General features: G+C 44.2%; 4 protein-coding genes across 8 annotated transcripts; 1 reads left to right on the top strand and 3 right to left on the bottom strand.

The window, feature by feature from the left end:
* Window positions 1-4: 4 nt before the first annotated feature.
* LOC108109807 (heat shock 70 kDa protein 14) lies at window positions 5-1,785 on the bottom strand. Its single transcript, XM_017218528.1, has one exon. It carries the CDS (start codon window positions 1,660-1,662, stop codon window positions 121-123), a length of 1,542 nt encoding a protein of 513 aa, XP_017074017.1. The 5' UTR covers window positions 1,663-1,785; the 3' UTR covers window positions 5-120.
* Window positions 1,786-2,644: 859 nt separating this feature from the next.
* On the top strand, window positions 2,645-7,953 carry LOC108109805 (rab GTPase-activating protein 1-like). The gene is made up of 9 exons (XM_017218523.1): window positions 2,645-3,117; window positions 3,411-3,689; window positions 3,924-4,107; window positions 4,170-4,357; window positions 4,416-5,509; window positions 5,566-5,754; window positions 5,828-6,547; window positions 6,607-7,059; window positions 7,446-7,953. The coding sequence occupies exons 1-9, from the start codon at window positions 2,811-2,813 to the stop codon at window positions 7,611-7,613; spliced, it is 3,582 nt and encodes a 1,193-aa protein (XP_017074012.1). The 5' UTR covers window positions 2,645-2,810; the 3' UTR covers window positions 7,614-7,953.
* A 34-nt stretch (window positions 7,954-7,987) lies between these two features.
* On the bottom strand, window positions 7,988-12,170 carry LOC108109806. Of its 3 annotated transcripts, none has more exons than XM_017218525.1 (6): window positions 11,873-12,170; window positions 11,486-11,816; window positions 11,017-11,421; window positions 10,043-10,411; window positions 9,220-9,924; window positions 7,988-9,153 (listed from the first exon to the last, which is right to left on the bottom strand). In XM_017218525.1, the coding sequence occupies exons 1-6, from the start codon at window positions 12,074-12,076 to the stop codon at window positions 8,270-8,272; spliced, it is 2,898 nt and encodes a 965-aa protein (XP_017074014.1). In that variant the 5' UTR covers window positions 12,077-12,170; the 3' UTR covers window positions 7,988-8,269. The 3 variants fall into 3 exon arrangements, with proteins under 3 accessions (XP_017074014.1, XP_017074015.1, XP_017074016.1); XM_017218526.1 differs by having other exon boundaries at window positions 11,486-11,795; XM_017218527.1 differs by having other exon boundaries at window positions 8,842-9,167.
* A 100-nt stretch (window positions 12,171-12,270) lies between these two features.
* LOC108109808 (isocitrate dehydrogenase [NADP] cytoplasmic) lies at window positions 12,271-16,897 on the bottom strand. 3 transcript variants are annotated; one of them, XM_017218531.1, is made up of 2 exons: window positions 16,766-16,897; window positions 12,271-13,773 (listed from the first exon to the last, which is right to left on the bottom strand). In XM_017218531.1, exon 2 carries the CDS (start codon window positions 13,771-13,773, stop codon window positions 12,523-12,525), a length of 1,251 nt encoding a protein of 416 aa, XP_017074020.1. In that variant the 5' UTR covers window positions 16,766-16,897; the 3' UTR covers window positions 12,271-12,522. The 3 variants fall into 3 exon arrangements, with proteins under 3 accessions (XP_017074020.1, XP_017074018.1, XP_017074019.1); XM_017218529.1 differs by lacking the exon at window positions 16,766-16,897 and adding an exon at window positions 14,226-14,732; XM_017218530.1 differs by lacking the exon at window positions 16,766-16,897 and adding an exon at window positions 13,886-13,933 and having other exon boundaries at window positions 12,271-13,803.
* Between the last annotated feature and the right edge of the window lie 9,412 nt (window positions 16,898-26,309).

Below are 26,309 nucleotides of genomic sequence, written 5' to 3'. Positions count from 1 at the left end.
CATGTTTTCGTTTGCCGCTCTCTTATTTATCTTTATTTTGGGTTTGTATCATAATCATTAGGCTATCAACAATAAATAGACTAGGCGACAGCGCACCGGTTTCCGGGTAGATTCCGGTTCTCATATACAGCGCAGTCGCACCAGCGGCACCACGTTGCCGTCCTTATCCTCCAGGTCCACCTCAACCTCCAACTGATAAAGTCCATCCTCAGGCGTAGTGCTGTCAGGTAGGCTGGCCAGAATTTCGCTCTCTCCAGTGCGCAGCTTAAATGAAGCGGTTCCTTTGCCTTCTTCATCACCCTTTCCCCCTTCAGATTGAGGCAGTGTTATCCGTATTTTGGCGGGTAGTACGCTACCCCTGCTTAGAACCAACTTGGCGTTGGCCTCATCATTTCCGTGCCATATGTAAAGATCATCCTCGGCCACCACACAGTCATCGTCTTTGTGAAGCTGCTGTTCAAGGGGGTCAATCAAGCAGACAGCTTGGCGAGCACAGCCGATGGCCACTACTTCGTCCGCTGAATGGCTGTTGTGGAGCTTGGCATCGGGGAAACGGGCTCCCACAGCTGCCTGAAGCTTCGGGATCTGCATGGTAGCGCCCAGCAGCACGATGTCATCTATGCTACTCAAGCCCGGATGCTCCTTTTGCGCCTGCTCTACACACTCGCTCAGCTGCTGGAGGAGGTTGTTGATGACCGGCTGGATGAGGCTCTCAAAACGGGCGCGTGACATCTGTGCATTGAAGTCAACACCGTCCATCAGGGAGTCGATATAAAGTTGCGTGGAGGGCATTGTGGTTAAGATGTGCTTGCAATTGGCGGCGGCAGTGCGGATCTTCGCAAGCGAGCGACGCGATTCGTGAGGATCAAGCTTGTACTTCCGGCGGAACTCCTCGCAGATAAATTGCACCAGAGCTTCGGTGAACTGACGGCCTCCAATAGGGAAAGGCCCGAAAGTGGCCAGCTGAACAAATAAACCGTTTTGGACAGCATAGAACGCGATGTCGCTATAAAGACCTCCGCACTTAATGGTCAAAACATGCCGGCGCTGTTCCGTTTGCTCTTCACCAATGCTGTAGCCCAGAACGGCGGCCGTGGGTTCGGCAATAACTTGGGCAACGTGAAATCCGGCGGATTTCGCTGCGTCCGCTAGAAGTTTGTAAGCTGGGGCGGGATAGTAGCTGGGTATGGAGAGAACGGCGATAGGCGCCTGCTCCCCGTCCGTATGGTATTGATGAGCCAGCTCCAGTTCGGCGCGCAACAGCTCCACCGTCACCTGATAGGCACTGAGGTCCTTGGTCACAACCCGGTCATCTTGATCTTCTTTTTCCGAGGGTACCGTGTGCTCCATGCGGAACACCAGTTCCTCCTTGTCAAAACCGCAGGGTATTTCGCGCAGCGCACTGGCCAATTTCTCCTCGTTGAGGTGCTCCTTGGGCTGAAGCAGCTGGAAGCTGTGGGCCACAGCCTGACGCGGGCGCGTGGCCATTTTCTGCTTGGCGGTAAGGCCACATTCGATCTCCGATACGCCGTCCCATAAAAGGCACGCCTGGGACACTCGGTCGCCCTGTTTGTTGGCGATCACCTCCGCCTTGCCATCGGCGCGCACGTGGGCGATGCAGAGCGTGCTGTTGCCAATTTTAATGCCAAATCGCGGCCACATCTTTGGGGATTCGAATTCGAAGACAGGAGTACCCGGAATTCAGGAATTATCTATACAATATGCGACGAATAAACGCGCACGTTTTTTCCCAGCACGCGCGGCAAATAGTGATGACAGAATTTCGATAACTACGAAATGATCTGAATTCAAAACTATTTTAATACTGATATGGATTAACTGTTATGAATTTTAATCTTTAATTGAGAAGTGATTCGTAAAAGATGTGTGTGTTAAATCGGAAAATAAAAATCTGTTCAATGACGTTTACAGAAATTTTTATGCTTAGATTAACATTTCAAAATTAGGAAGACCTTCCTTTTTGTAACTCTCAGGCTTTGTTTCTTCATTTTTAAGAACACATTTTTTTAGATGATATGTTATTATATCATATTTTCAGAAGTAAAATTAGTGTAGATCAATAACTGGAATTCCCCTTTTAAATTTTTATTGAATGTTTTGAAGGTAATCGATCTTTTTATATCAGTACATTTGCCAGCACTGAAAACAAGTAGTATTGTAAAACGAAAAAACAGCTGTTCACTATCGATAAGCAGTCATAAGTATCCACCACTAACAGAAAAATATGTAAACAAAACAGGGGAAAATTGCAGGAAAATTTATGAAAAAATCGTGAAAAACCCAAACAAATCGTGGTTAAAACGATGTGATACAGTTTCGCACAGTTTTGGCTGTAATATAGAAACCAAAGTGTTAGGGAATGATACTAAATATACTGAAGCTAACAAAAAATCCAGTGGAATCCGATCGCAAAGGCGACAGCAAACTGTTGACCCCGCCGACCCCACCGCCCAACACCCCTTCGATATCCACCCCGCGAAGTGGGCGCTGTGTGACATACATGCGCGTGTGTGTACGCCCCCAAAAAGCCAACAAAACCGTACCGATTCGTCATCGATTTACGGCGGAACCAAGCCAAACAATGCGACTCCGCTGAAAATTGGACAAATTAAAACCGAAATCTATAAAAAGCAAGTGCGCGGCCTTGGAGTAGAAATTGATTTGTTTACCTGCCCCGAAAATGCGCAATTCGTAGGGCTTACGAATAAAGAAAATTTGTATAACTCACAAACAACAAAGACCAAACCATTTTGGAGTACCCGGACCTGCGGCAACCTTGAGTGTTCGGAATGGATGATAATCTAAGCACAAAGTCCTCGGAATCCTCGATAACAACTAGCGGGGAATACGAAATAGTCACGGATAGCAATATGGCCAGTCCCATGGATCAGGTGAAGCAGGTTGTCAACCATGACAGGATTAAACCGGACGAGGAAAGCAAACCACCCACTTCACTGAGTGCTCTGGCCTTGTCCTCCCCCGAAGCTGGAGGAGATCGTTCGCCCACACTGGATATGGCCCACAACCGCAACCTCACCGATATGCAGCACGAAATGACGGACGCCCTAAGAGATCTGGAGCTAGAACGCGGCGTAGGTGAGTAGAGAACCACAACTGAGAGGGTGGAATGGGTTGCCTTGGGTTCCCTAAACTAAACTCAGTCGCTGGCCAACGCCAGCTGTGCACACATCGTCGCTTCAAAATTGGAAACACCAAGCGATAGTTAAGCCCAGCCAGCTGCAATCTTATCGTAGCAGAGCCGCAGTGCTACGCTGTCATGGAAACAATCGACAAACAAACCGAATAATAATACTTTTCTTAAACAAAATTCCGCATAAATCGGTTTTTGTTATTGCTCGTCGCGTAATTGACAATTAACATTTTTCCAGCTGCTTCTGGGGACAAGACAACGCAACGTCTCCCGAGTCAGCAGCAAAAGTCCCTGACCTTGCCGCTTACGGGCTCCGGCGGGAGATCTGTCGATCCCGAGATGCGTTTTCCCTGCACTCTGTTTTCGCCCAAGAGCGAGGAAACCCTGGACGATGCGTCTAGCTCAAACAGAGTGGGTCATTCGGTGTTCTACGATTGTATTGACGCCAGTCCTGCCTGCGTGGAGGAGAAGCAGGATGCCATGAAACCGGAGAAGGGCGACACCACTGACGAGGAGGGTGAGTAGGTCATTTAAATTATTATTATCCTTAGATATTAAAATTTTCTTGAGACTTGCTTTTCAAATGGCTTGACAACTTCTAAAATGCTTGAAAGTTTATGATTTTTATTCAACTAGTTTATTAAATTTTATAGAAATCTTTATTTTTATCAATATTCCTCACTGGTCATTAGTAGTTTTTAATCACTTACCGAATTAAAAATGTAATGCATTCTCTAAATCTGTTAAACAGTTTCAGAGATCGATCAAGGCTGCACCATATTCTCTGGAGTCACTTATCTGGGGGCTGCCAATATTAATGCGCCCAAATCCGAGACGGAGGTGTATCGCATCATGGGCGAATTAAACAGTGGCTCCAAATCGGTGGGCCTGAAGATCACAGTGAGCATTCCCAACTGCTCGGATGGTCTGGTGGTGTGAGTAAAGTTTTCACTGCCCCGAGAATGATTCACTCAATGTTATAATGCTCCTATTACAGCCTCCATGATGCCGAGAGCAATACTATTATTGCCACATATGAGATATCCAGCATAATCCTTTACTATCGTGGGCCTGTGGACACGGTGGAAAACGGTTGCTTCGCATTCACTTGGTTGCATGGCGATGCGTTGTTCCAGTGCCATGTATTTCGGTGCCATATTCCCGAGGCGGTCAATCAAGTCAGCGGTGAGTCAGATAATATAGTGATATCATCCTATGGGTTATTTTAAATCTTTACCCACAGCCTGCTTCCAGAAAGCATTCCAGACGTATCCGCCCAGCATGAGTTGCAGTCTCAACTCGGCCGTGGACATGGCAAATTCGGTTACCTCCGATGTTAGCGGAAATCCTTTAAATACGGCTGGGTATGAGTTTATAGTTTCTTTGGAAATACGCGAAAGGGTCGCAAAAAACTCGTATGCTGCAGTTCCGCGAGATAGGGGATGCTTTAAACTACGGGCGAACACTGATAAAGAGGTTTGCATCACAGTCAAACAGACTCCGTCGAATATTCTTCAACCATTGCATATCGAACGATGTTTTGGAGTCCTTGTGGCTCCTGGAAAACTGGTGGTACAAAAGGATATGCATTTGATTGACATGCACAGCATGGGCTACGTACCTCCAGGTGGAACAGGAGTAGCTACTGAAGACAGTAATTCCCAGCAAAACTCAGCATGGCCCTATGCCATTCGAGCTGAATGGAAGGCCCAGGAGAAGGCCTTTGAACAGTTGAACCTTGAATCGTCCAAGACAAATCTTACAGTGGCCGTGGACATTGTGATGCGACGCATCCAGGAACCAGTTAGGTTCGTCATCGAGACCCCTGTGACTATTCAATCGGCCAGTGAAATGAGGATTATGGATCACTTTATGTCAAAACGGCCGATGACGCTGCGTTTTTATTTACATCTCAAGCGCACCGACGAGTCCAACTGGAAAGTGAACAGTATTGATCCTTCGGAGGAGATCACGGAGCAGACGGGACACCAGCAGAGCTCCTCGCTGCTCAAGATGGGCATGAATAATTTATCGCGCATCGTGCGCAGTTCGTCCATTGCCTCAATTGAGGATGATTGCCCATCGGATTATAGCAGCGATGGCGATGAACCGCTACTTAGTGGTACTGGTGAGGTGTCCAAGGATTGCTCGCAGGACACACTAGACGAGTGGGATCCGATTTTGAGGGAATGGGACGGGGAAAAGAGACCCAAAAACCTAGCACCCTTGGTTCGCCTTGGTGTTCCAGAAGCACTGCGTGAGAAGATCTGGCAAAAACTAGCCAACGTCGAGAGCAGGCTGGAGATGAACGACAAGTACAAGATCTTGATCACCAAAGTAAGTGGCTTAACTATCCCTAATAACATAACAAATTATTGGATATTTTCCTGTAGGAAACCAAATGTGAGACCGTTATCCAGCGGGATATCCATCGCACTTTCCCGGCGCACAAATGCTTCAAAGAGACTGGCGGCTCTGGTCAGGACGCTCTTTTCAAGGTGTCCAAAGCGTATGCGGTACATGACAGCGAGGTCGGATATTGCCAGGGTCTGAGTTTTATTGCAGCCAGTCTGCTGCTCCATGTGAGTCTTTAACAAGATTAAACCACTGCCTGCCACATAAACAAATTAAATTGTTTAATATCGCCCTGTTCAGATGCCAGAGGAGGATGCGTTCTGTGTTCTAGTGGCCCTGATGTACGATTACGGGCTCCGTGATCTCTACAAGGCGGGATTCGAGGTCCTTTATCTGCGACTCTACCAGCTTGAGCGTTTGATCAAGGATCAACTGCCCAAGCTGCATGAACATTTCACGGCGTGCGGTATTGAGACGCACATGTACGCCTCCCAGTGGTTCCTAACCTTATATACAGCCCGTTTTCCGTTGTGCTTCGTGTTTCACGTGTTGGATGTTTTCTTGCTGGACGGACTGCCTGTGCTATTCCAGGTGGCCGTGACTCTGCTGTCGATCTGCGAATCCGATTTGCGACAGCTTGATTTTGAGGGCATTCTAAAGTATTTCCGGGTTACTTTGCCGAAAAAGTGCCGCAGCTCCAGCCAGGCACGCAAGGTAATGAAACAAGCTTGCGAGCGAAAGATTAAAAAGCTGAAGCAGTACGAGGAGGAATTCCTGCTTAAGAAACAGCACAAGGAGCGCCTGGAGAAGGAAGCGCAGATCTATGAAAACCGCTTTGGCGAGGAAAGGCGTAAGATGCAGACGGAAATTGATGCGTTAAATAAACAGTTGACGTCAGCCAAGGAGCGTGCTGTGGAGAAGGAAAAGAAGCACACAGGCATTATACAGGAATATAAACAAATCATCCAGCGCCAGGAGCAGGATATGAACACGCTCAGTGAGACTTTGAGCAAAGTGATGGTGAATGATAAACTAAACTTTACTGAAACTAACATATTAAAATATATCTTTTCTTTCAGCACATGGTTTCTAACTGCCAGGATTGCCAACAGCAGATCGACGCCGGCAATGACAATGCCAAGTCAGATGGCGGCAAAACCAGGCGGCAAACAGATGCCATGCGGAATGCTAATGAGCCACCGCTGGGTCCACTTGATCCCCTAAACGCTGCTTCGCAACGCATCCGCGAGCTAGAGTTGGAGTTGGCTCAGGCCAAACTTGCTCAAGTAGAGGCGGAGTGCAAGAATCAGGACCTTAACCATCAGCTCAGTAATACGCTCAGTGAATTGCAGACCAATCGCAACAGCTGGCAGCCCTGGCTATCAAAGACCTTTAATTCGCTGCAGGAGAAGGTTACTACCCGTGGCGGCCATCGGGATAATGGCAGTGGCGGACCGACGCCCACATTCCAATCCTACATGGGCCAGGCGCCCACGACCCTCAGCGAGGCCAGCTCCCCCAGCGGCAATCAGGTAACCTAGGGACCAGTGATCCAGCCAATTATCATGACTGAAATATTATCAGTTGATTATTTTTTAGTTTTTGTATGTATAATTTCGATAATTAAGATATGGGTAATCAGCCCGAGAGCTGAGCTCCCAGTAATGTCGACAACATTACTTTAATACTTTAAGCTCTCTGGAATTACCCAACCATTCTTATCATTGTTTAACTTAAATACGCGCTTACCTTCACACCATGACATACAATGAAGAATCTTTATTTAGTCGACTCTACACAGGCATTGAACCTTCCTGCTGATTGCTTATGATTTTATTGATATTTTGCGTTGCAAATAAAACCCTTTGTATATAACATATAAAATTCGTACCTTTTGCTCCCAACCATGGCTGCCCAGGAGTACAAGACCTTTGCATTTGCCTCTGTGGGAGGGTCACCAAAGTTGCCCAGCAAATTCCAGGCCACCAAACTGCGCAACAGCATCGACAGTCTGCGAAATATAGTGGTGCCCCTGGAGACCGGAAAATCTCTCGCTGAGAATCTTAAACAACAGTTGCAGCAGTAGGATCAGCATTGCGGAAAATAATACAGATACAGCGTAGGTGGATCTGGATAGCAGACAGGCCTACGGCATTGACTACGCCTTGGTATTATTTATCATATTCGTCTATATAGTACATATATACATATACAAATGTGCATTTTGATTTCCATATATACGCGAGTAATAGATTTTTATTATTTTGCACCTTTGAGGCACCCGAAAGCCAGTGCTCGTCAAGATGTGCTCTTGATCAATAAGTGGGTTGAAGTGGATCTTGGCGATGTCGTGTGGTGAAGATTTGTTGTTGTTTTATGATCTGATCTGGGGCACAGATTGACTTGCACTGACGAATGCTACACGTATATCGCTATAAAGAAATAAAGTAACCAACAGAATGCTAATTATTAATGTTATTTATTTTAATTGGGTGTGGTATATATAATATAGAATACAAACGTAGATACCTGTTCCTATTTGGTAAAATTGGTTTGAATCAATTTAAAAATCTTGGAAAATATGTTAAAACAGCCAACAGTATCTAATTAATCAAAGTTAATAAGGTTAATAACATTCGAATAAGGAACAGATATATTTTACTGTGACCAGATCCCGACCAGAATCACACCAGGCTTTAATACTATCGTTCCACTTAATCACTCCAAATTCTGATTACCCGCTCAGATAAAGAATAATCGCTGCATGCCCTCTGATCTTTTCTGTGGCGTCGAAACTGCCATTGTGGCATAGTTCATGAGAAGATCAGCCGATGAACTTCGCTGGATTAGACGCCTCCTTCCGGCACTGCCAGCTCCTGTATTGCTGAAAGACCGGCTCCTTACATGACCTCGATGACGCCGCTTGGGCCGCTGGGCTACGGCTCCAAAGCAGGACACCTGCTGTTCCCCTTCGCTTTCACTTTCGCTCTGATTGGGCGGCATCTCCTCTATCACATGGGATTGGAGGGTCTGGTTGGAGTACTGCCTTTCCCCAGTAATGGTTTCCGATTCACTTGTCTCTTCGGTGGTCAAGCGAGCCCGCTTTCCCACGCTATAACTCGATGGATCCCTCGACAATTCTGATCCAAAATTGCTGCTACTCCGTTCGTGTGGAAGATTGGTGCCGTAGCTCAGGAAATCCGGATACGGCAGCTGCAGCTCATCGCCAGTGAAGGCCTCAGGCGAAGAGAAAGTGTGTCGCAGTCTCTGGACCCTGTAACCCCTTCCAGGTGGAACCTGTTGCACCACCAACCACGATCTCTTTAGGTACGTGTGCTCCGTGCAATTGCTGCTGGTTTGCTCCTGACTTTGGTTCTGGTATTGGTTCTGGTCGGAGCTCTCCGGGCTCTCGACTGTCGTAGAAGGCAGTCCTAGAGTGAGTGAAATGCTGAGTGAGTCGCCTCCCTGGGTGCACTCATCTGCCGTGCTACCGGGCGTTGTAGCTGACCCACCGGCTGTGGATAATTCACCCCCAGCGGATAACGGTAACGGGCCCGTTGAAATCCCCACGGATTGGACCCGGATCGCAGGCTCCTTTGCTGCCGGGAGAGACGTGCCTGCATTGCCTGCAAGTGGGACTCTGTGGGTAAGTTAGCGACTGCAGGGTGGGATTGGGGAAACCCTCAACCTACCACAAATAGCCGTGGCGAGAAGCATACGCTGGGCCATCGTCTGAACCTGCTCCGCATCCTCTGTAGTGTCCGTAGCAGCCACGGCATGGGTCATTGCCGCCGCCGATGTGCTGGGCTGTTCCTGATCTCTATCAAGACTGCAGCTACGGTGCAGTGGGAGTACCGACTGCATGGTGCAGTTGCTGGCGGCGCGACTGCAGCTGCGATCCCGAGGAGGAGCACGACGGGCTCGTCTCTGGCGGCGCGGCTCCCTCAGCTCCTGTTGCATCCCCACCTTAATCACCTCCTCATAATCAGGTGGCGCTTCGTAACTCGGTGGTTCATCGGGCGTGCGATCCTCGTCCTGCCGATCCAGCAGCTCACTTATCGTCTGCAGGTGGCTCTGCAGCTCCCTCTGGTGACGTGCTCTTACCCCCATTCTATACAAGATAACCATCCAGCCGGAAAGCACTCCGAATATTCCCAGCGTGCTTATAATGAAGATACCCGTAGCTGTCTTGAGATCCGGATACTGGTCTATCTTAGGAAAGTAGTAATTGGGTTTGTGGGAATACCAGCGCCTATCGTGGTGGAGGTGGGCCCAGTCCTCCTCACAGGAATCCGGCTCATCGCTACCATCTCCACAGTGGTCGAAGCCATCGCAATGGAGTCGAATAGAAATGCAGTGGTTATTCCCGCACAGAAACTCCGAGCCAATGTAGCAATCTAAGCCAAAGTTAACAGAAATGGTATATTATTAATATATGTGGTTAAAGTTTATTTAAAATTTTTAAAGCCATTTTTTTCAAAATAAAAACCCATTAAATTTTCTGCTAGTACTCACTCAAATAGTTGAAGACGCTGTAGACAATGGCCAGCTTGGATGACATTCCGAAAACCCCCCGGAGTCGAATATAATATCCGTTGAGGATAGGTGCCACATGACTCTCCTTGCTCAGGCCATTGTTCGGCCACATCACATTTTCGATCTCTACAGCATCGGATGTTGTGCCCTGCCGGATAGTCAACTCCGATCGGGCGGCCATACCGTAGAAGTCGTCAACCCTCAAGGAGATATGGGTCTTCATCATCATGTAGTTATTACCGGGCTTTATGATCCAAATGCAGTCAAAGAGCCTCACATCCGTGGTATTTTCGATCATGTTCATCATGGTTATGGCGCCACCGGGTCCTGTGACCATTCCTCCACAGTCTAAAAAGATTGATGATTGTCATTAATTATTAGATCTGATCTTTTATTACGTTGCCACCCCTATCTTGTTCATTAATTATTATGGAACTAATAGTTATTCATTTCTGTGGTATTGCATCATGTTTTCCCTAATCGAATCCAAATTGTGTTTGTTATACACTGACCAACCTGCCTCAACAATGCATAACCAATCCAACCCCTTTTCAGATTATACATACATACACCACCCATTGGGCAATGATCCAAGAAATCGATTGTATTACCAAACCAGACCTAACCGGAGAGTGTCACCCAGTTTCCACTTCATCGCCTTGCATTGACATTGATATTTGTCAAGAGCCCACCGCCCACTACCTCTGCCAAAATCAATATGACAATTCCCTGCAGACCTTCAAGTGCCCGGCTAATCCGGCAATTATTCAGATGTCCCTCTACAGAAAAAATACGTTACAAATTTTAGCTATTTCAAAAACATCTTATACATCCTACATTATTTTAACCAGATAGTTATATAATTAAATATATGGTTTAAGTTTTCTTTTTTAAATAAGCCGTACAGCTTTCTCCGTAAGTATTTTGCTCAGTGTCTTGAACACCCAACTCACCTGTGTAGGGTACTAGACGTTCGTCCTTCAGCTGCTTAGACGATACAAAGCTAACTTCCGCTCGGAAACCTACTCCTGTGGCGGAATTTCCACGGAACTGTAGGAGCAGCGACTTTCCGCTACTCACCGTGATGGGCGGTCGAAAGTGCTCTCCCGTATAGGAGTCCAACATTTGGCCATTGGAGTCGAAGATCTCCAAAGTTGAGGCAAGACCCAGCTGGAAATCTGTAAAGTCTAACCGCACTTGGCAATTGTCCGCCTCACAGGTAAGGATGTGCTCGATGCCGTAATCGCGTGGATATGGCATGGGGAAGTACGGTGTGGAGATCACCTGCGGCTGGTACTTCGTGCTCCCATTGCCCACAATTGACTGCTTTGGGGAACCACTGACTATCCGTACGTTGCCTGTTTCAAATAAATCTTGAAGATAAATCTATCCAAATGTATTCAAGTGAAATTGAAATCTTACGCTCCGAGAAGTACTGCAAGGAGAAGACGTGGGCATTGTTGGCCCTATAGAAGAATTTCAACTGTAGGGTCCTGGTTTTGCTCCGGAACACCTTGCCATCCCCACAGAACTCCTGACCAGAAATGGTAGAGTCGTAAGGCGGCTCCGAGAACTGAATATGTTCGCAAGGACACATGCTGGATTTGCCACCGGTGTTGCCACAGCTCTTGGAAAAGTTCGCATAGGTGAAGGCCACTCGTATAACGCACTCCGCACAAGTGACCAACTCTAGGCTGCACTGGTACCACACATCTCCAGCCACTGCATCGTTCTTGAAGCCAAGCGGTGAGCTCTATTTTAAATTTATAGCTGCCAATTCCTACTAGTAAAGCTCACGGAATAACTTACCCGATAGGCTGTCGTGGTCACATTCCTAGCATGTAGCTCTCCAGCTGGACTTCCAAGCTCGAGGAAGTGACGGCGTCCATCCCAGTGGTTACAAATATCCAGATCCCGGTAGCTAGTACTAGCCGGATATGCCTCTCCTGGCCAGCAGAATAGACAGATCACATAGGCCAGCAGATAGCCATAGCCCAATACTTTGGCTAGCATCGATAGTTTCTCCCTCCTCACAGGATACTGATCCCTTTCCGCTGGAATTTTCTAGGTGTGGTGCCGCCAAGTGTTGAAACACGACTGTGGCCACATCGCTGGCAAATCCAATAAACCCGGATTCATAAGAAGCCGCACAAGTGGACCGGGTCTCGTAACGAGCCCACCCTCGACTGGGTTAAAGACCTCTCGAGTCCAGTACAAAAATACATTTATTTGAAATTTCTTTTTCCGTTAGACGTTAAGGGGAAATCAGGGGTTTTTAGGCGTCTCGCAGAGACAATGAAAGAGTGTGAAACATGCATCGAGGACACAAATAGTTAACCTAGGACATGCACATCTACATAAACGAATGACAATATTGTGAAAATGGTAACGAGGACGAGGCTTCCCTGAGTGGTTCCTTAGAGGTGCGAGGCCTGCGGCTCGGACTGTGAGCCGGCTAGTCACTTGGCGGCGGCGGCGTTCTTGGCCAGGGCGGCCTCCAGGTTCTTGGCAAGCGTGTCCATGAACTCGAAAGTTTCCTGGTAGTCCTTGCGCTCCACAGCGTTGATGCTGCCCTTAATGCAGATAGCCAGATCCTTGGTCATGGCACCGCCCTCGATGGTATCGATGCACACCTGCTCCAGGGTCTCAGCGAACTGCTTCAGCGGCTCGTTGTTGTCCAGCTTGGCGCGGTGCAGCAGTCCCCGGGTCCAGGCGAAGATCGAGGCAATGGGGTTGGTGGAGGTTTCCTTGCCCTGCTGGTAGAAACGGAAGTGACGAGTTACAGTTCCGTGGGCGGCCTCAGCCTCTACGGTCTTGCCATCGGGGCACAGTAGCACAGAGGTCATGAGACCCAGAGAACCGTATCCCTGGGCAACGGAGTCGGACTGTACATCACCATCGTAGTTCTTGCAGGCCCATACGAAGCCACCCTCGGACTTCATGGCATAAGCAACCATGTCGTCGATGAGGCGGTGCTCATACCAGATGCCCGCCGCCTCGTACTCCTTCTTGTACTGCTTATTGTACAGGTCCTCGAAGATGTCCTTGAAGCGACCGTCGTATTTCTTAAGAATGGTGTTCTTCGTGCTCATGTACAGGGGCAGCTTGCGGTCCAAAGCGAACTTGAAAGAGGCGTGGGCAAAGTCCACGATGGAGTCGTCTGTGTTGAACATTCCTAGGGCAACGCCGGGGCCCTTGAAGTCATTGATCACCTCATCGATCACCTGACCATCAGCTCCCTTCCAGGTAAGCGAGAGCTTGCCGGGACCGGGAACCACATAGTCCACAGCCTTGTACTGATCGGCGTGAGCGTGACGACCGATCACGATGGGCTTCTGCCAGCCGGACACCAAGCGGGGCACGTTCTTGCAGATGATGGCCTCACGAAAAACGGTGCCTCCCAGAATGTTACGGATGGTTCCGTTGGGCGACTTCCACATCTTCTTCAGCTTGAACTCCTCCACGCGCTTCTCGTCGGGAGTGATGGTGGCACACTTAATACCGACGTTGTACTTCTTAATGGCCTCAGCACAGTCAATTGTCACCTGGTCCTCAGTCTGGTCACGGTATTCAATACCCAGATCGTAAGTGTGCAGCTCGATGTCTAGGAAAGGCAGGATGAGCTTCTCCTTGATCGAGTCCCAGATGATTCGGGTCATCTCGTCTCCAAGGACATCTACAACGGGTCCGGCAGGAATCTTCTGGGCCATCTGTTCGGGAGAGCATACCACGAATGAGAGCTTGAAGGTGGCAAGGTAATGATCTTATTAGCTATGTTAAAAATGGATTTGTGTCTGAAAGCTGTCGTGTAGGGGCATTCACCTCACTCACGGCGGAAATTCTCTCACTATCCATAGCTATCTTGAGGGTACTGGACTCCTAGACACAGGCGATATAGGCGAAGTTTAGATGACGATGATAGAATAAAGTAACAGTCAGCAAAAGCAAAGTGAACTTTGATGCGACTGGGATAGGGTGGGTCGATCTTTGTTGATTCAAAATCTGACGAAAACATTTTTCAAGTATTCTCATCTAAGCGTTCATGATTATATTGCTAATTTTTTTTTGAAATGATTTGCCCCAAAATATCGACACACCCTACATAGAAATTTGGAAAGCAGAAAGATTCAGGTCAACAGAAGAGGATACAAGAAGAACCTACCGCGGCACTGATGGCAAAATTGGCACGGAACACGGCCCGGTTGAGTTGCGTCTGCCGGTGGACCGACGTCATCATTGCGGCTGTGCGGCGTAAGGCGAACATTTTACAAGTTTGTAATTATTATGAATGAAACGGCGACTGGAAACGAGAGACGAAATTGTTTGTCACCAATGTGAAACAACGACACTAGAACCCCGGAGAAAAGAGAAATCACCGGACAAAAGCTGTAGGCGTCACCCGCGTCCTAACTGTAACTGATAACTGTAAAGTGCCGTTATTCGCTGCAGTTTGAGACTCTCCGTGTACCGTACAATCAAATGGTTGCGCAATCGGCGTAATCACAACCTAGTAAATAGCCGGACAGATAAGATTTAGCTCGCGGACTTTGATAAGCTACTCTCACAAAACTTGACGTACTTAAAAAAGCAGCAGTTTTAATTAAAAATGTTACAAGAGGGAAAACAATAAGCACTCGGTGAACGCGTAAACATGTAATCGTTATCGCCGGCTGACTTGTCAATCGTTTTTTGGCATTGCGGGAGGCATCTCCGCTCTCTTTCATCCTGTCAATAACTTTCTTTGCCTCTCTTTCCCTCTCTCACAAATGTCAACTCTTATCAGCTGACAAAAACTTTTCCACTTTTGGGGCCTAACCACTTTTATGTTAAGTTCAGGGCCAACTTGTCGAGATAATCTATATTTAAAACAGCGCGTGGCACTTCTGGAATTTTTACACTTCAATTCTTGTCATTTAAATTTTCCATCAGCTGGCATTTCTCTGATATCGATATCGATAGCTCGCAAATGATGGGTAGTGCCATGTCAAAGCTTAGATAATTTTTGAACTTGAGCGCCAATTTTATTTATTTTTGTTGCGAGGGAGGCTCGCTCTGATTATCTCGAAACGTCTACGTTTCTTATCTTTTCATTCAATGCCGTTCATTTGTCTAATATACTAACAATTGCGTGATTCTTTTTTTATTTTTTCTTTTCAAATTTTAAAAACGTCAGCGTCTACCTTCTATCTTATAAAGAAATCTTTAGATCTTCACTTGTATCTTCCACAACCTAATTAACATGTTAAGGTGGCGCGATCGCTAAGCACGCCATAAGCTTATGCCACGCCTAAGCTGGGAAAAAAGGGGCGGAGGCCGAAAAAACAATATTTATGCTTTCACCAAACGAATTTCACAAGCGGTTTTTCTAGCCCATCTGGCAGACTTCGAACATGGTATACCATATCAAACTCCAAGCCCACCTCTTCTGATAAGATTTGGGATTAGTAAATAAACATGCAATGACAGTGTGCAAAACGAGTATCAATCTGTAATTTTCTCATTTCTAGGTTGTTTTTTTTTTTGTAATTCAGGAAATATTTTGAATACATTTTTTATGCAACTAAAGTCCCATATTCTGAATGTGTGAATTTAAGTACGATAACACATTTTCAGCATAAGAATATCAGCTTGCGCAAGTTTAGGTGAACTTTGACCCTTGGACATTAGGCAACTTTTTTTAGTTTTAGTTTATGTTTAATAAAACATTTATATATGCTAGCATAAGAGGACATTTAAAATTGAAAAAAGGGTTATTGTGTAATGTTTTGTATTATAAATTTAACATAAAAAAATAATTAAAAACTTGTTGAGATGTGTTTAAAAGCCAATTACATGCAAGCCAAGTCAAGTCTGAAAATTAAAAAGTTACGAAATTGGCATCTGTTTTAAGTTTCTAAACAAATAAAATAAAATGACCATACGAAAAAACAGCAACGTTTTAATTATTAACTTGAACATAAAACTCTGATTTAGGAAAGTATTTTAAGGCATTCATAATTTGTTATCAGTAGGTTTTATTAAGATTTACTCCAGTAAAATAAAAATTAAGATCAGAAATAAAATCTTACAGTTTGAAATATATAAGAGGCTTAACTTGAAAAACTACAGAAGTCCTATAAGATAACAGTTATCAGGGGGTCTTCTCGAACAATCTATTTGTAGATATGCATAGTAATTGTATGGGTTTAATTAATACTGTCGACACGAATTTAAGATTAAACTTTGGACAGCACCTGGAGAATCAGGTGGAAGAGAAACGCCTGTCTAATGGGTTACGTGTCTGCCTCTGTCTCCCTATCGATAAATTCTCTCTTTCATCTCTTTTTTCCTTTTGTTTTTTTTTATCTGTATCTCTCTTTTGAGGAGGCAAACCGGTGCAAAGAAAAAACAAACATAGCGGCAGGCAGATAAATTGCATATAAAAACAGACCGGTGGGGAAAGTTCGGGTCTAAAAAAAAGAGGTTTGGGCCAGGGGTTATGCATATACTTAAACAACGCAAATTATTCGCATAAAGAAGGCTCGTATTTTTGCATTTCACACATTGAGCCCAATTTGGAAATCCTCCATTTTTTATTTGCCGAGATAAATTGCAAGTCAGCATTATAAATGCAGTTAAAATAATTGAGAGAAATGAGATAAAAGTGGGTGGAGAACGTGACTTTTGAAACCGCTTTACATAAACCCTGAGTGTTACACTTACCTTTAAGAATATTTAAAATGCCGGATTTAGAATGCAAGAACACAGACTAATTTATTTGCTGACCGAAAAAATGGCCAACCACTCCCAATGAAACGCAGCGAATAAGTGATTTGGGGACGACAACAATAAAGAGCAAGAAGTGGGCTGATGGGGGAGCGCGTGGAAAAGATAATGCCGTAGATAAAAACTTGTTTGGCCGATCAGCTGTTTTCGAATAGCTTTTTCGAACATAAAGCTATAATTTGGAGTTTTCCAGCACTTCCAATCAGAGAGAGAAGCTTTCTGTAGGTCGATTTGGCGCTTAAGTTTAAAATGGTCTTAGCTGAAAGGGAACCTCGTTGACAGGTAGGACTCCTCTCTTGCTTAGAGAAATCTTAAGATAACAGAAGAAAATAAAGAGTCCAAAATCAACAAAATAAAAAACATAAATATGTTAGGTAAAAATTTGAATGGTTGAACAAATGTTTTCGAAAAGCTATGGTTCGAGGTTCCACAGCAGTCAGCTTCGGCTTGTCTTGATCAACCGCCAAGCCTAGAATTCAAATTCCAAATATGCCACATCTGCGAGCGAGAAGAGTGGCTTGTCAAAGCTTTTGCTTTTATGGCGCTAAAAGAAAATCCATAAAATGTGCTCCAAAAGTGAAATGTTAGCCGAGCTCTTCAGCTGGCCTTAAATATGCAAATAAAAAATCTGCAATCCGGTGCTCGTGGCCGCTTTTAATGTACGAAAGTGTGTTGCCATGAAAACTGAGTGCTACGTTCTTCCGTAAAGGTTGACCACCCGTGATCAGTTCGACACAGTAATATTTCTATATTTAAATATTATTAAGCACTTTCTAAGAACACATGTTAGCTGAATGAAAATATGGGTTGAGCACTAGTGTTACTTTCTTACTTTTTTAGAATCTCGAATACAGCTCGACAAAAGCAAAATGCTCGTTAGTGTTAGTCGGTTATTATTCTGATAGTATAACATTAAAGATTTAATTTTTCTCCGTTCACATTTTTAACCATCTGATTTGATCCGCACCCGTTGAGCATTTTCATCCATAACGGCTGAACACATCAAATGCGGCGACAAACGAACACGCATGAAAATCACTCGATCTTGGGCCTATTATTTGACACAAACTGGCTAGAAAAACTCGTCTAATTGCGACGCTTTCTTTGCTTATGCCGTGTGTCATTAGATAAGCGCCGTTTATGCGTTATATAACCCCCAATTATAACGAGTCTTAATTTGTGCATGCCAATGCATTAAATAACATATTTGGCCCGTCTTCTCAGGTAAAACAAACGCGTGCCGGCGAAAACCTCGACTTAGACGTGTCGTTTGTTTCTTTTTTTTTTTTGTTGGTGGTTTGGTTTCTGCCCAGCACCACTTCACTTCACTCCACTTCCAAGCCGAGTGTGAGCCACCAGCCATTAGCCATGTCAATGAACGTGAAATGGCCACTGGTTGCCACTTGGACACTTGCTCTTGCCCAGGCACATCATTCACACATTGGTTGGCAGATAGTTTCGTGGAGTGCGTGCCCGAACTGCCTTATTTGTTAGTTTGGCATTGTTAAACTATTTCTTTTTTTTACTTGCCATCGTTATGTAAACAGATGGCAGAAGGCAAAAACAAAAAAAAAATACAAATTAAATACAAAAAAACCCAAAACAGAAGCGTCTGGTAAACTACTTTTAATTTCAACCAGCGGAATGCTAGGGAGAAAAGTAAAAGCAGCAGAAGCCATCCTAAAATATTAGCTAAATATGCTTTCTGTCTCGTTTTGAAAGTGAGTAGCGAGCGCCCTCGAATGAAGACAATTTGCATAAACAACAAAATGTGGCAGATCTTTAAAGAGCCATAGAAAAATACCCGTAAATACCAGCGTGCACATCACTCATTCGCCGGGTGAGTGGCTGGCATTCCTGGCTTTTCACTTGTTACCCATACGCCCCGTGGTGCGGTTCAAATTCCTTTTTGACCCCTCCAAAGAATTACCCCCACTGAGATACCGTGCACGTGCAGCGGATCTTGCTGTGATGTGATGGATTTTCGAACGCCTTTCGATCTCTAATGCACGCCTGCAATAACAAATTACTTCCTGTCCACATTCCAAGCTGCCGGGTGGTGTGGTTTGTTACCATTCTGAAGGCGTGTGTCTGTGTGTGTGTTTAGCCAAGGCATCGGAATATTACTATTAATTATATTGAATGGAGAAAGTCAATTTCGTCAAACAGAAGAAAAAAAAACAAAAACACAAAAAAGCAAAAACGAAAAACAGACCAAAACGAAGCAACTCCTATGCTGAACAGCAGCAGCAGCTTGTCTTTTGTGCGCCATTTCTAAAGACGATGTGTGGCTGTCAGTCAGTCAGTTGGTCAGTTAGCCAGTTAGCCTGGCCAGTTTCCATTTCAATGGTGTTAGCGATGGCAACGTGCTGAACGGGAGACCCACTTATCCAGTTTTATTAGCATAGATTGGAAAATAAAAGTTAAGTTAAGTTAAGTTTTTAAGATGCTTAAGATACAGGATTCGTTTTTAAGAAATATTAAACTTACTTTTAAGATCAAGCTATATAGATATCTATATATAGATTCCCCCTTAGCAGGAACCCTGTATCATCACAGGCTTCACCCAAAGTTTTTATGTAGCTTCGTGTCAATTTCTCCAGGTCTCATTTCTCAACACTCTAAATACCCAAAGCGCTTTCAACTCACCTCTTATCTTTGTGGAGCGGCACTCTTTGGCTCTGTGAAGGGGAGCAGGGAGGGGCTGACCAAAGTTGATATCTTAATCGCATTGCCGATCTGGTATGGCACATATTTCATTTCTCGCCCAGCCCAGATGCAAATGTCTTTTACGAGTAGAATGCATGAAAAGGAAATCTTCGACTCATCTGCTCTGTCTCTCTTCTCGATCTTCTAGAAGGCTTTTTCAATGTTATTTATCAAACGCTCGTTTCATTATGTTTACAGTTATGTATCGGACTTTACTGCTTATGCAAATTTATGCTAAGTCTCTACGAAAATAGCCAGATTTGAGCCCACCATTGACGATGTGGGCTACTGAGGCATCGGCTTTAGCTTTGGCTTTGGCTTTGATTTTGTCGTCTTCGGCATCTTCTTCTGCGGCATCATTGACTTCCCATCGATTTGATTGGTTTTTAATTTGACTGCCTGTCCAATTCCGACGACGGAGCATTGTTCATCAGTCCATCAGGTGAAAGGCGTTAACGCTGTCAACTAGGAAACCTTGCCAATAATTTGCAATAAGCTTGCGACTGTCTTTAAGCGAATGCAATTTAAATCAAACCACAGATACTTTCTTTGAGTGTATGCAAAATCATTCAAAATCGAAAGCAATGCCAACGCATTTGTTTTTCCCATTTCGCTACTGAGCTTGCCAATGAAGTGCAGCCAACTAGCAATGCTGCATACCAATTGTCCACTGGGTCAATGTATCGGCCAGGCCCAAAAGGCATCTACCAAAGCTTAAGAGTCCAAGGGCCAAGATCAGACATACGCAACTTGGGGAATTGGCAACTTCAGTTTCGGTTTTGCATCTACCAGTTTTATTTCGCATCCACCGCCATGTGAGAAATCATTAATGCGCTCTCGAACCGGCGATCTTGGCTGGCTTTCGGCTTTCACATGGTTAGAGCCAGACATGGTCTGCGTCTATTGTTGTGTCAACTAAATATGGCCAATAGCCAAATATTAATTCATGTGTTCCATCTGGTTGTATGCAAATTTCCACCGGCTCGAAAGTAATTGAAGCTGCAGCGGAAATGTTGAAAGCGATTCGGGTTCGGGTTCTAGGATGGGGAATGGGATTGGTATTGGAGAATGGCCCAAAGGCAGGACAATGAGCAGGAGACAGCCAACATGGGGGACTCTTGATTGCAGGAAGCGACTTTTGGCATCCATTAAAAAGTAATATTGTAACTATATATTTTAATGGTTTTTACTTTATTTTTCTCCATAAAAAAAACAATTTTAAGATTTTGGCAAGTATTGGCAATCTATCAATCTGCTGAGTTTCCCCAAAGATTGATTACAGGAAAAGACTTTTAAGTATCTTTTTTTTCAAGTTTATTTTTAGCTCAGCAGTTGTATAATTATTTTCCCATTTCTTTTGTTAATGAAAGAAGACCTCTTTTCGTGGAATATTATAAAAATAAAAAATATCTGGCAGTTCGTTTCTGGTTTTTGGCGTTTTAGCCAAATGCCAAATTCATTGCGGCCATGACAGGCCTGACGTTTGGCTTAAACCCTTCACGGCATTGGGAACTCTGTCTGCGGGATGACTTGTACTTTAGAGGGTGAAAATCAAACTGAAAAGAAATTTAATTATATGGCATAGGACAGCGCAAATAGTTCCACATTGTCTATCTCGCTTTATTCGGTTAGAGACTCCACTCATCGCCCCATCTTCCGCCTCCATTCGAGATCTGTCTTTTTGTCGTCGAAAGTAAAATTTCCAATTGATTTTTGTGTTTTGCGCGATGTTTTACACGCTTTTCGTTTCCATCATTATTCAGCCCGGCAATAGTTGAGCATCATGGCAGGAGAAATGCCAGCAAGAAGTTTACGAGGGTCCACTGAGAAAAATTTATATATTTATATCGTTAAAATACTTACTTAAAGTACGAATTTGAACGGATCTTTAACTGATTCATTTGTCTCAGTGCTTTCAGGGGCAGCACTTTCTTCGTTTTGCGATAAAACGCTTACGCAGCATGAGATCTTGCTGGAGTGCTGGAGGGCAGGCCTTCTATCGTGGATCCGTGCAGTTTTGAAAGCCTCATCATTGCTTGCTGGCGAGGAAGGAACCGTGGAACCGGGCAACCTTCGCTTTCGAGGCACTTTTCTCTTTGCCAAAAAAGATGCCAAACTTCCCATTCAAATGTCCAAAGTAATCATTACAGTTTGCAGCTGGGGGACAGTAATGATGTGCTAATGATGCCCCCTCAACATGGCCGGCAATTAATCTTTTCCAGTAGAGCAGAGCATTCGCTCATTCATGCACGATGCGCGTTTTATTAATTGATAGCGAAATTATTCGAAATTGAATGTGTCTTTAGGCACTTTCACTTGCTTCCAGCCTTTTCTGTCGAGAAAACTAGGAAGTTCCAAAGATGCTGGCAATGTTGGGTTAACTCGGTTTTGGCTTATGAATGAGATGGAAGTAATAGTCTTTGGGCAGTAATTGATTCAGTTTAACTTACTTTATATAGTATCTAATAAATTCAGAACTTCAAGGATTATATCAAAATGTCCTCTGATTATGTGTAAGGTATTATTCTACAGATTAACTTTAAGTAAAGTGATCTTCCCAATATATTATTAACTTTTAATTTGGCCTTTTTAAATGTTAATAAGTCTTTATAAAGAGTTCTTTATCCTCTTACTTTTCTGCCCCATTAATCTTCCATATTTGCATAAGAAAGTTGTGTATTTGATTGAAAGACAGCGATTAGATAATCTGTCATAAAATATTGCCAACTTTTACTAATAGCCCCCGCCGTCTAGTGTCTGTCAATGTGGTTCATTAATCCTTCTAAATGCGCAACGAAATTAGCATAATACCGAATGTGATATCTGTCGAAAAGTGGAAAAGAAATGCTTACATAAAGCGGGCATCAAGAAACTAAATCGCTTAAATGATCAATTAAAATTACGTATACGCAATTTGTATGCCAATTTAGCTTTTGCCGTCCCTTTGCCAATGAAATGAGTAGAGTCTCTCTACATGTTTTCACTTTTAATATACTCACTGGTCGTGGTGGAGAAATGAGAAACGATAACGAAACGAAGCATTCGAAACATTAAAGTTTTAGTTTTGCTTTTGCTATAATTTGACTCTGGACAGAGGCATTTCATTCGCTGCATTCATTCACCGGTCATTTTTTTGTTTTTTTTTTTTGGCATTTAATGATCATCCATCGCGCAGCTCACCTGGTCCCGTCGCTCCGCCCCTCGATCTCCACCCTGTTTTGGACGCGTTAAAAGCCTTTCATGGCCCAAACGCTGTTCTGCTTCATTTTGTTTAATGACAATGTGCGTTGCTACAAACAAAAATGTTTAGCTTACGTTTTGCTTTCGTTTATGAACTTTCACGTATGCCCAAAAGTCGAAGAAGATTTGAGCGTTTAAATGTTTTCTTCGCTGCTTCTTTGCTTCTTTGCTTTTCGAATTACCTAATTTCGGTTACGAAACAAATCAATTAATGAATGCTTCGGTGTAAGAAACATAAAACGAGTGAGAGACTACAACCAACACGAGGCCCTAATGAATCTCTGGCATTATTCAATTGGCCGTAGAAAGCGTCAGATGGAACAGTTCTGGGAGTGTGCTATATATAATATATAGTATATGGGATGTATGGGCTGTAAAAACCGCAAGAGCCGCAAGATGAGATTTCACCTGCGTTTTCAACTGTGCATTTTAATGATCAGTTTTCGTTTCGCCACAGCGGAAGCCACGGCGTCCCGCCCCTTTTGGCCGCCAACAATCTTTGCAGTTTTCCTCCAGCTAAACCGCATAGCCGCCCAATTGCAGTTTTCCATTTTCCAATTGCGCCAAATCAAGTCGTAAAAATATTCATCTGGGCAAATCGTTTTCTAATGGTCTGTCATTTTAATTAAAGACGACTTACTATGCCATCGAAAAGCCCCACAAATGCCCCTCGGATGCCCCTTGTTTCCTATTCGCACCAGAAATTGCTCATACGCCCCATTTGCCTTGGTATGTATGTGCGTGTATGAGGCAGAGAAATTGTGCTCCAATTGATTGACATTTCCTAATGGTCAGCGGGGCCACTTTCTAAGGATAATGTCGTTGAGTGCCTATAAAAGGAAACTAAAAGTTAAACCGCGAAAATACACTTCAAATAGATCATAATATGTTTATTAACATTGTAAAACTAACGAGGCTCTACAAAGAATATAGGTGAAATATGCCGCTAAAATTAGTTAAGTAGCTGTGGATTATATTACTTAAGCTTATAATACTTTTTCCCAATAATCTGGCATTATTCTCTTGATTACCTTCAATTTATTTAGCCATTAACGTAAATAAGGCTTATGAGGGCTATAAAGAAAAGTGTGGAGATTTTATTTTTTTGTTTTTCAGATTCTGGGGATTACATTGTGTAAAATTGGTATGTCAATTTAGTACCTTCTCGATTCATTGGTTCTTTTGATTAGGTTTAGTGAGTGCAAAAGAAAGTCAAAGTGCTCTTTAGATTGCAGAGGAAAAGTAAAGAATTTGTAGAGTTTTTTGCAGCTTCAGGTTAAATTTTTAATAAATTGGGGTTTCACTTGTAAGACCTTCATTTCCATTATTTTTTGTAACTGAACCCAGTTCAACCTCATAAGTAATACTCGCTGGCATATGAAGTTTATAAAAGTTTCTAAGGACTGTCAGAAAAATTTTTGTTTGACTTTTCAACCATCCAACTGAGACATCGATTGCAGCTGGCAGACCTCCCGAAAACATTGCCCTAATGAATTTACGATCTGTCGTGGCCAGTTCTCAGCCAATTGCCTTCCACTCGGACCATTCTCCATTGGCCATTTGAGGTCTTCATCACCGGCCAGCGTTTGTGCTGCAAGTTGCCCGGTTGCACGGTGCATGTCAGTGGGTTGGTTTGAGGCCAACTGCTACTTACTGCAAGACTGGCCATAATATGTAATTTCAATGATTTGCATACAAAACACTTTTCACCAAACCCAAATGAAAGACCCAGCTCCACAGCTCCATAGCTCTATGGCTTCGAACTCCAGTCCGGTCCAGAATTCAGAGCTCTTGCTTGGATCTGAAAATGCGGCAGAAGCCATGGAATTGGCATGGACAAACAAACACGTTAAATACTTCCGCGTTCGCGGTGCTCCGATGTGGATTGGTAGTAGGCATGGGGTTGAGGATGAGGCTGTGCAGATGGAGATGGGAATGGGCATGGAAATGGGGATGTGGATGTGGATGTGGTTGCCCGTGACTTGACTCCTCACCACCTCCAGCCCACTCTTTGCTCTCAAAAAATATTCATATTTGTCACGAAGCCAAATACCCAAACAAGTTACACTTGCAGAAATGTCAAACGATTTTATGAGATTAAATTTTATGGTATCAACCAAAAGGTAACAGCATCTGAATTAGGAAGTTAGATGTAAGCATGAACTATCGTCTCAAGGATTAAATCATTATTAAGACGAGAGTGGACCTAATTTTCTGTCAGTGCATTGCCTATTCAGGGGGCTGGGGCTAAGGCTGTCATGTGGCCAAGCCCAGTTCCTGGACCCGCCGGACCGAGAATGGGGCCAACCTAATGGGGGACGCTGTCCGGGCAGCTGCGTGCGATTCTGCGAAAGCCGAAAAAATTATAATAACCAGTTTGGGCTGCTATTTTGTTTTTGTTGTTATTTGCCAAAACCTTCGTTCAATGACCCGGCGCAGGGATAGGGTCCCAAGATGGGCAAAGAACCATGGAAAGGCAACAACTCTCCGTTTTTTTTTTTTTTTTGGTTTTTTGCAAATTCTGCGGCGAAAGTTGATCGGCCCAAAGAGATGGAGAGCGATCCCCGAAAAAATCCCGAAAAAAAAACGAAAAGAAAAGCACATTTAGATTTAACGAGATATTGGACAGAAGTGGGCAAAAGGTACGGAGGTCTTTCCTTTGGCACATGGCCGAAAAACTGCAATAAACCAAATGCTGCCGCCAGTGGCCCAAAATGAACAAACAGCAGCAGAATGATGTTTTTCCCCTCCCTCAGTTGTTGTTTTCTTCATGTTGTGTGTGTGTGTGTGTGTGTGTGTGTCTTCTGTTGAACAAAAATTCCAAAAGCAAATCCATTTTGTTCCGACTTTCATTTCGGGGCAGCGGCAAGCGCTGCACAGTTTGAAGACAATTGTATAAATGAAAGTTTAAGATCTCCGGCGGCAACTGTTTTTGGGCACCTGCATGTGTGTTTGTAGGGCAGTGTACATATGAGCTAACGGCAGGGGGCGGCGGGGCGTGGCAGCGACAGGTACACCGGCCCTCGAGATCAATAGCAGTCAAAAAAAAATATACAAAAAAAAAAAAAACATATCCAAAAAGACCCGGCACGTGTTGCCCCAAGAGCAAAGCAAAAGCACTTTTTCAATTGTTCACCACTCGTCGATGATCGTGGCCATGATAATGATGCCACCATCGATATTGCTGATGTGCAGTTGCTGTTACTGCTGCTACTACTTCTACTGATGATGATGAACATTTCTCCAATGCAGTGTCTTCGGCTTTGCTACGATTTCGATTTACTTTTGCTTTTCATTGTTCCTAATGCGATGATGGCCACCGGCTGGCAGGGAGTTGCCGCCGGTTTGACTATTTGTCGAGACATTAATAACAATTTCATGGTTTTTAACACAAAATGCATGCCCATCGGAAACTTTTCCATCAATAGTTTCTATTGAAATTACTTGAAATTTTTGCAGTGTTTTGGGTTTTTAATAGGATTACCTTCTGCTATCAGTAAAAGTCATAATTCCAATGTTATCTCAGATTTTT

Source organism: Drosophila eugracilis, unplaced genomic scaffold (genome assembly GCF_018153835.1).
Source record: "Drosophila eugracilis isolate 14026-0451.02 unplaced genomic scaffold, ASM1815383v1 contig_1104, whole genome shotgun sequence".
NCBI classification, from domain to species: domain Eukaryota; kingdom Metazoa; phylum Arthropoda; class Insecta; order Diptera; family Drosophilidae; genus Drosophila; species Drosophila eugracilis.
Note: the sequence above shows the minus strand (reverse complement) of the source record. Positions and strands in the feature narration are given on the sequence as shown.

Excerpts from the sequence above, each read along its gene's own strand:
- LOC108109807 (XM_017218528.1), bottom strand. The coding sequence starts at position 1,662 with ATGTGGCCGCGATTTGGCATTAAAATTGGCAACAGCACGCTCTGCATC.
- LOC108109805 (XM_017218523.1), top strand. The coding sequence starts at position 2,811 with ATGGATGATAATCTAAGCACAAAGTCCTCGGAATCCTCGATAACAACT. Across the intron at positions 3,690-3,923 it reads CGACACCACTGACGAGGAGG|TTTCAGAGATCGATCAAGGC; the intron begins GTGAGTAGGTCA and ends TCTGTTAAACAG. Across the intron at positions 4,358-4,415 it reads GGCGGTCAATCAAGTCAGCG|CCTGCTTCCAGAAAGCATTC; the intron begins GTGAGTCAGATA and ends CTTTACCCACAG.
- LOC108109806 (XM_017218525.1), bottom strand. The coding sequence starts at position 12,076 with ATGCTAGCCAAAGTATTGGGCTATGGCTATCTGCTGGCCTATGTGATC. Across the intron at positions 11,817-11,872 it reads TGACCACGACAGCCTATCGG|AGCTCACCGCTTGGCTTCAA; the intron begins GTAAGTTATTCC and ends AATTTAAAATAG. Across the intron at positions 10,412-11,016 it reads ACGTCTAGTACCCTACACAG|ACTGTGGAGGAATGGTCACA; the intron begins GTGAGTTGGGTG and ends CAATCTTTTTAG.
- LOC108109808 (XM_017218529.1), bottom strand. The coding sequence starts at position 14,327 with ATGTTCGCCTTACGCCGCACAGCCGCAATGATGACGTCGGTCCACCGG. Across the intron at positions 13,774-14,225 it reads ATTTTGCCATCAGTGCCGCG|ATGGCCCAGAAGATTCCTGC; the intron begins GTAGGTTCTTCT and ends TCTCCCGAACAG.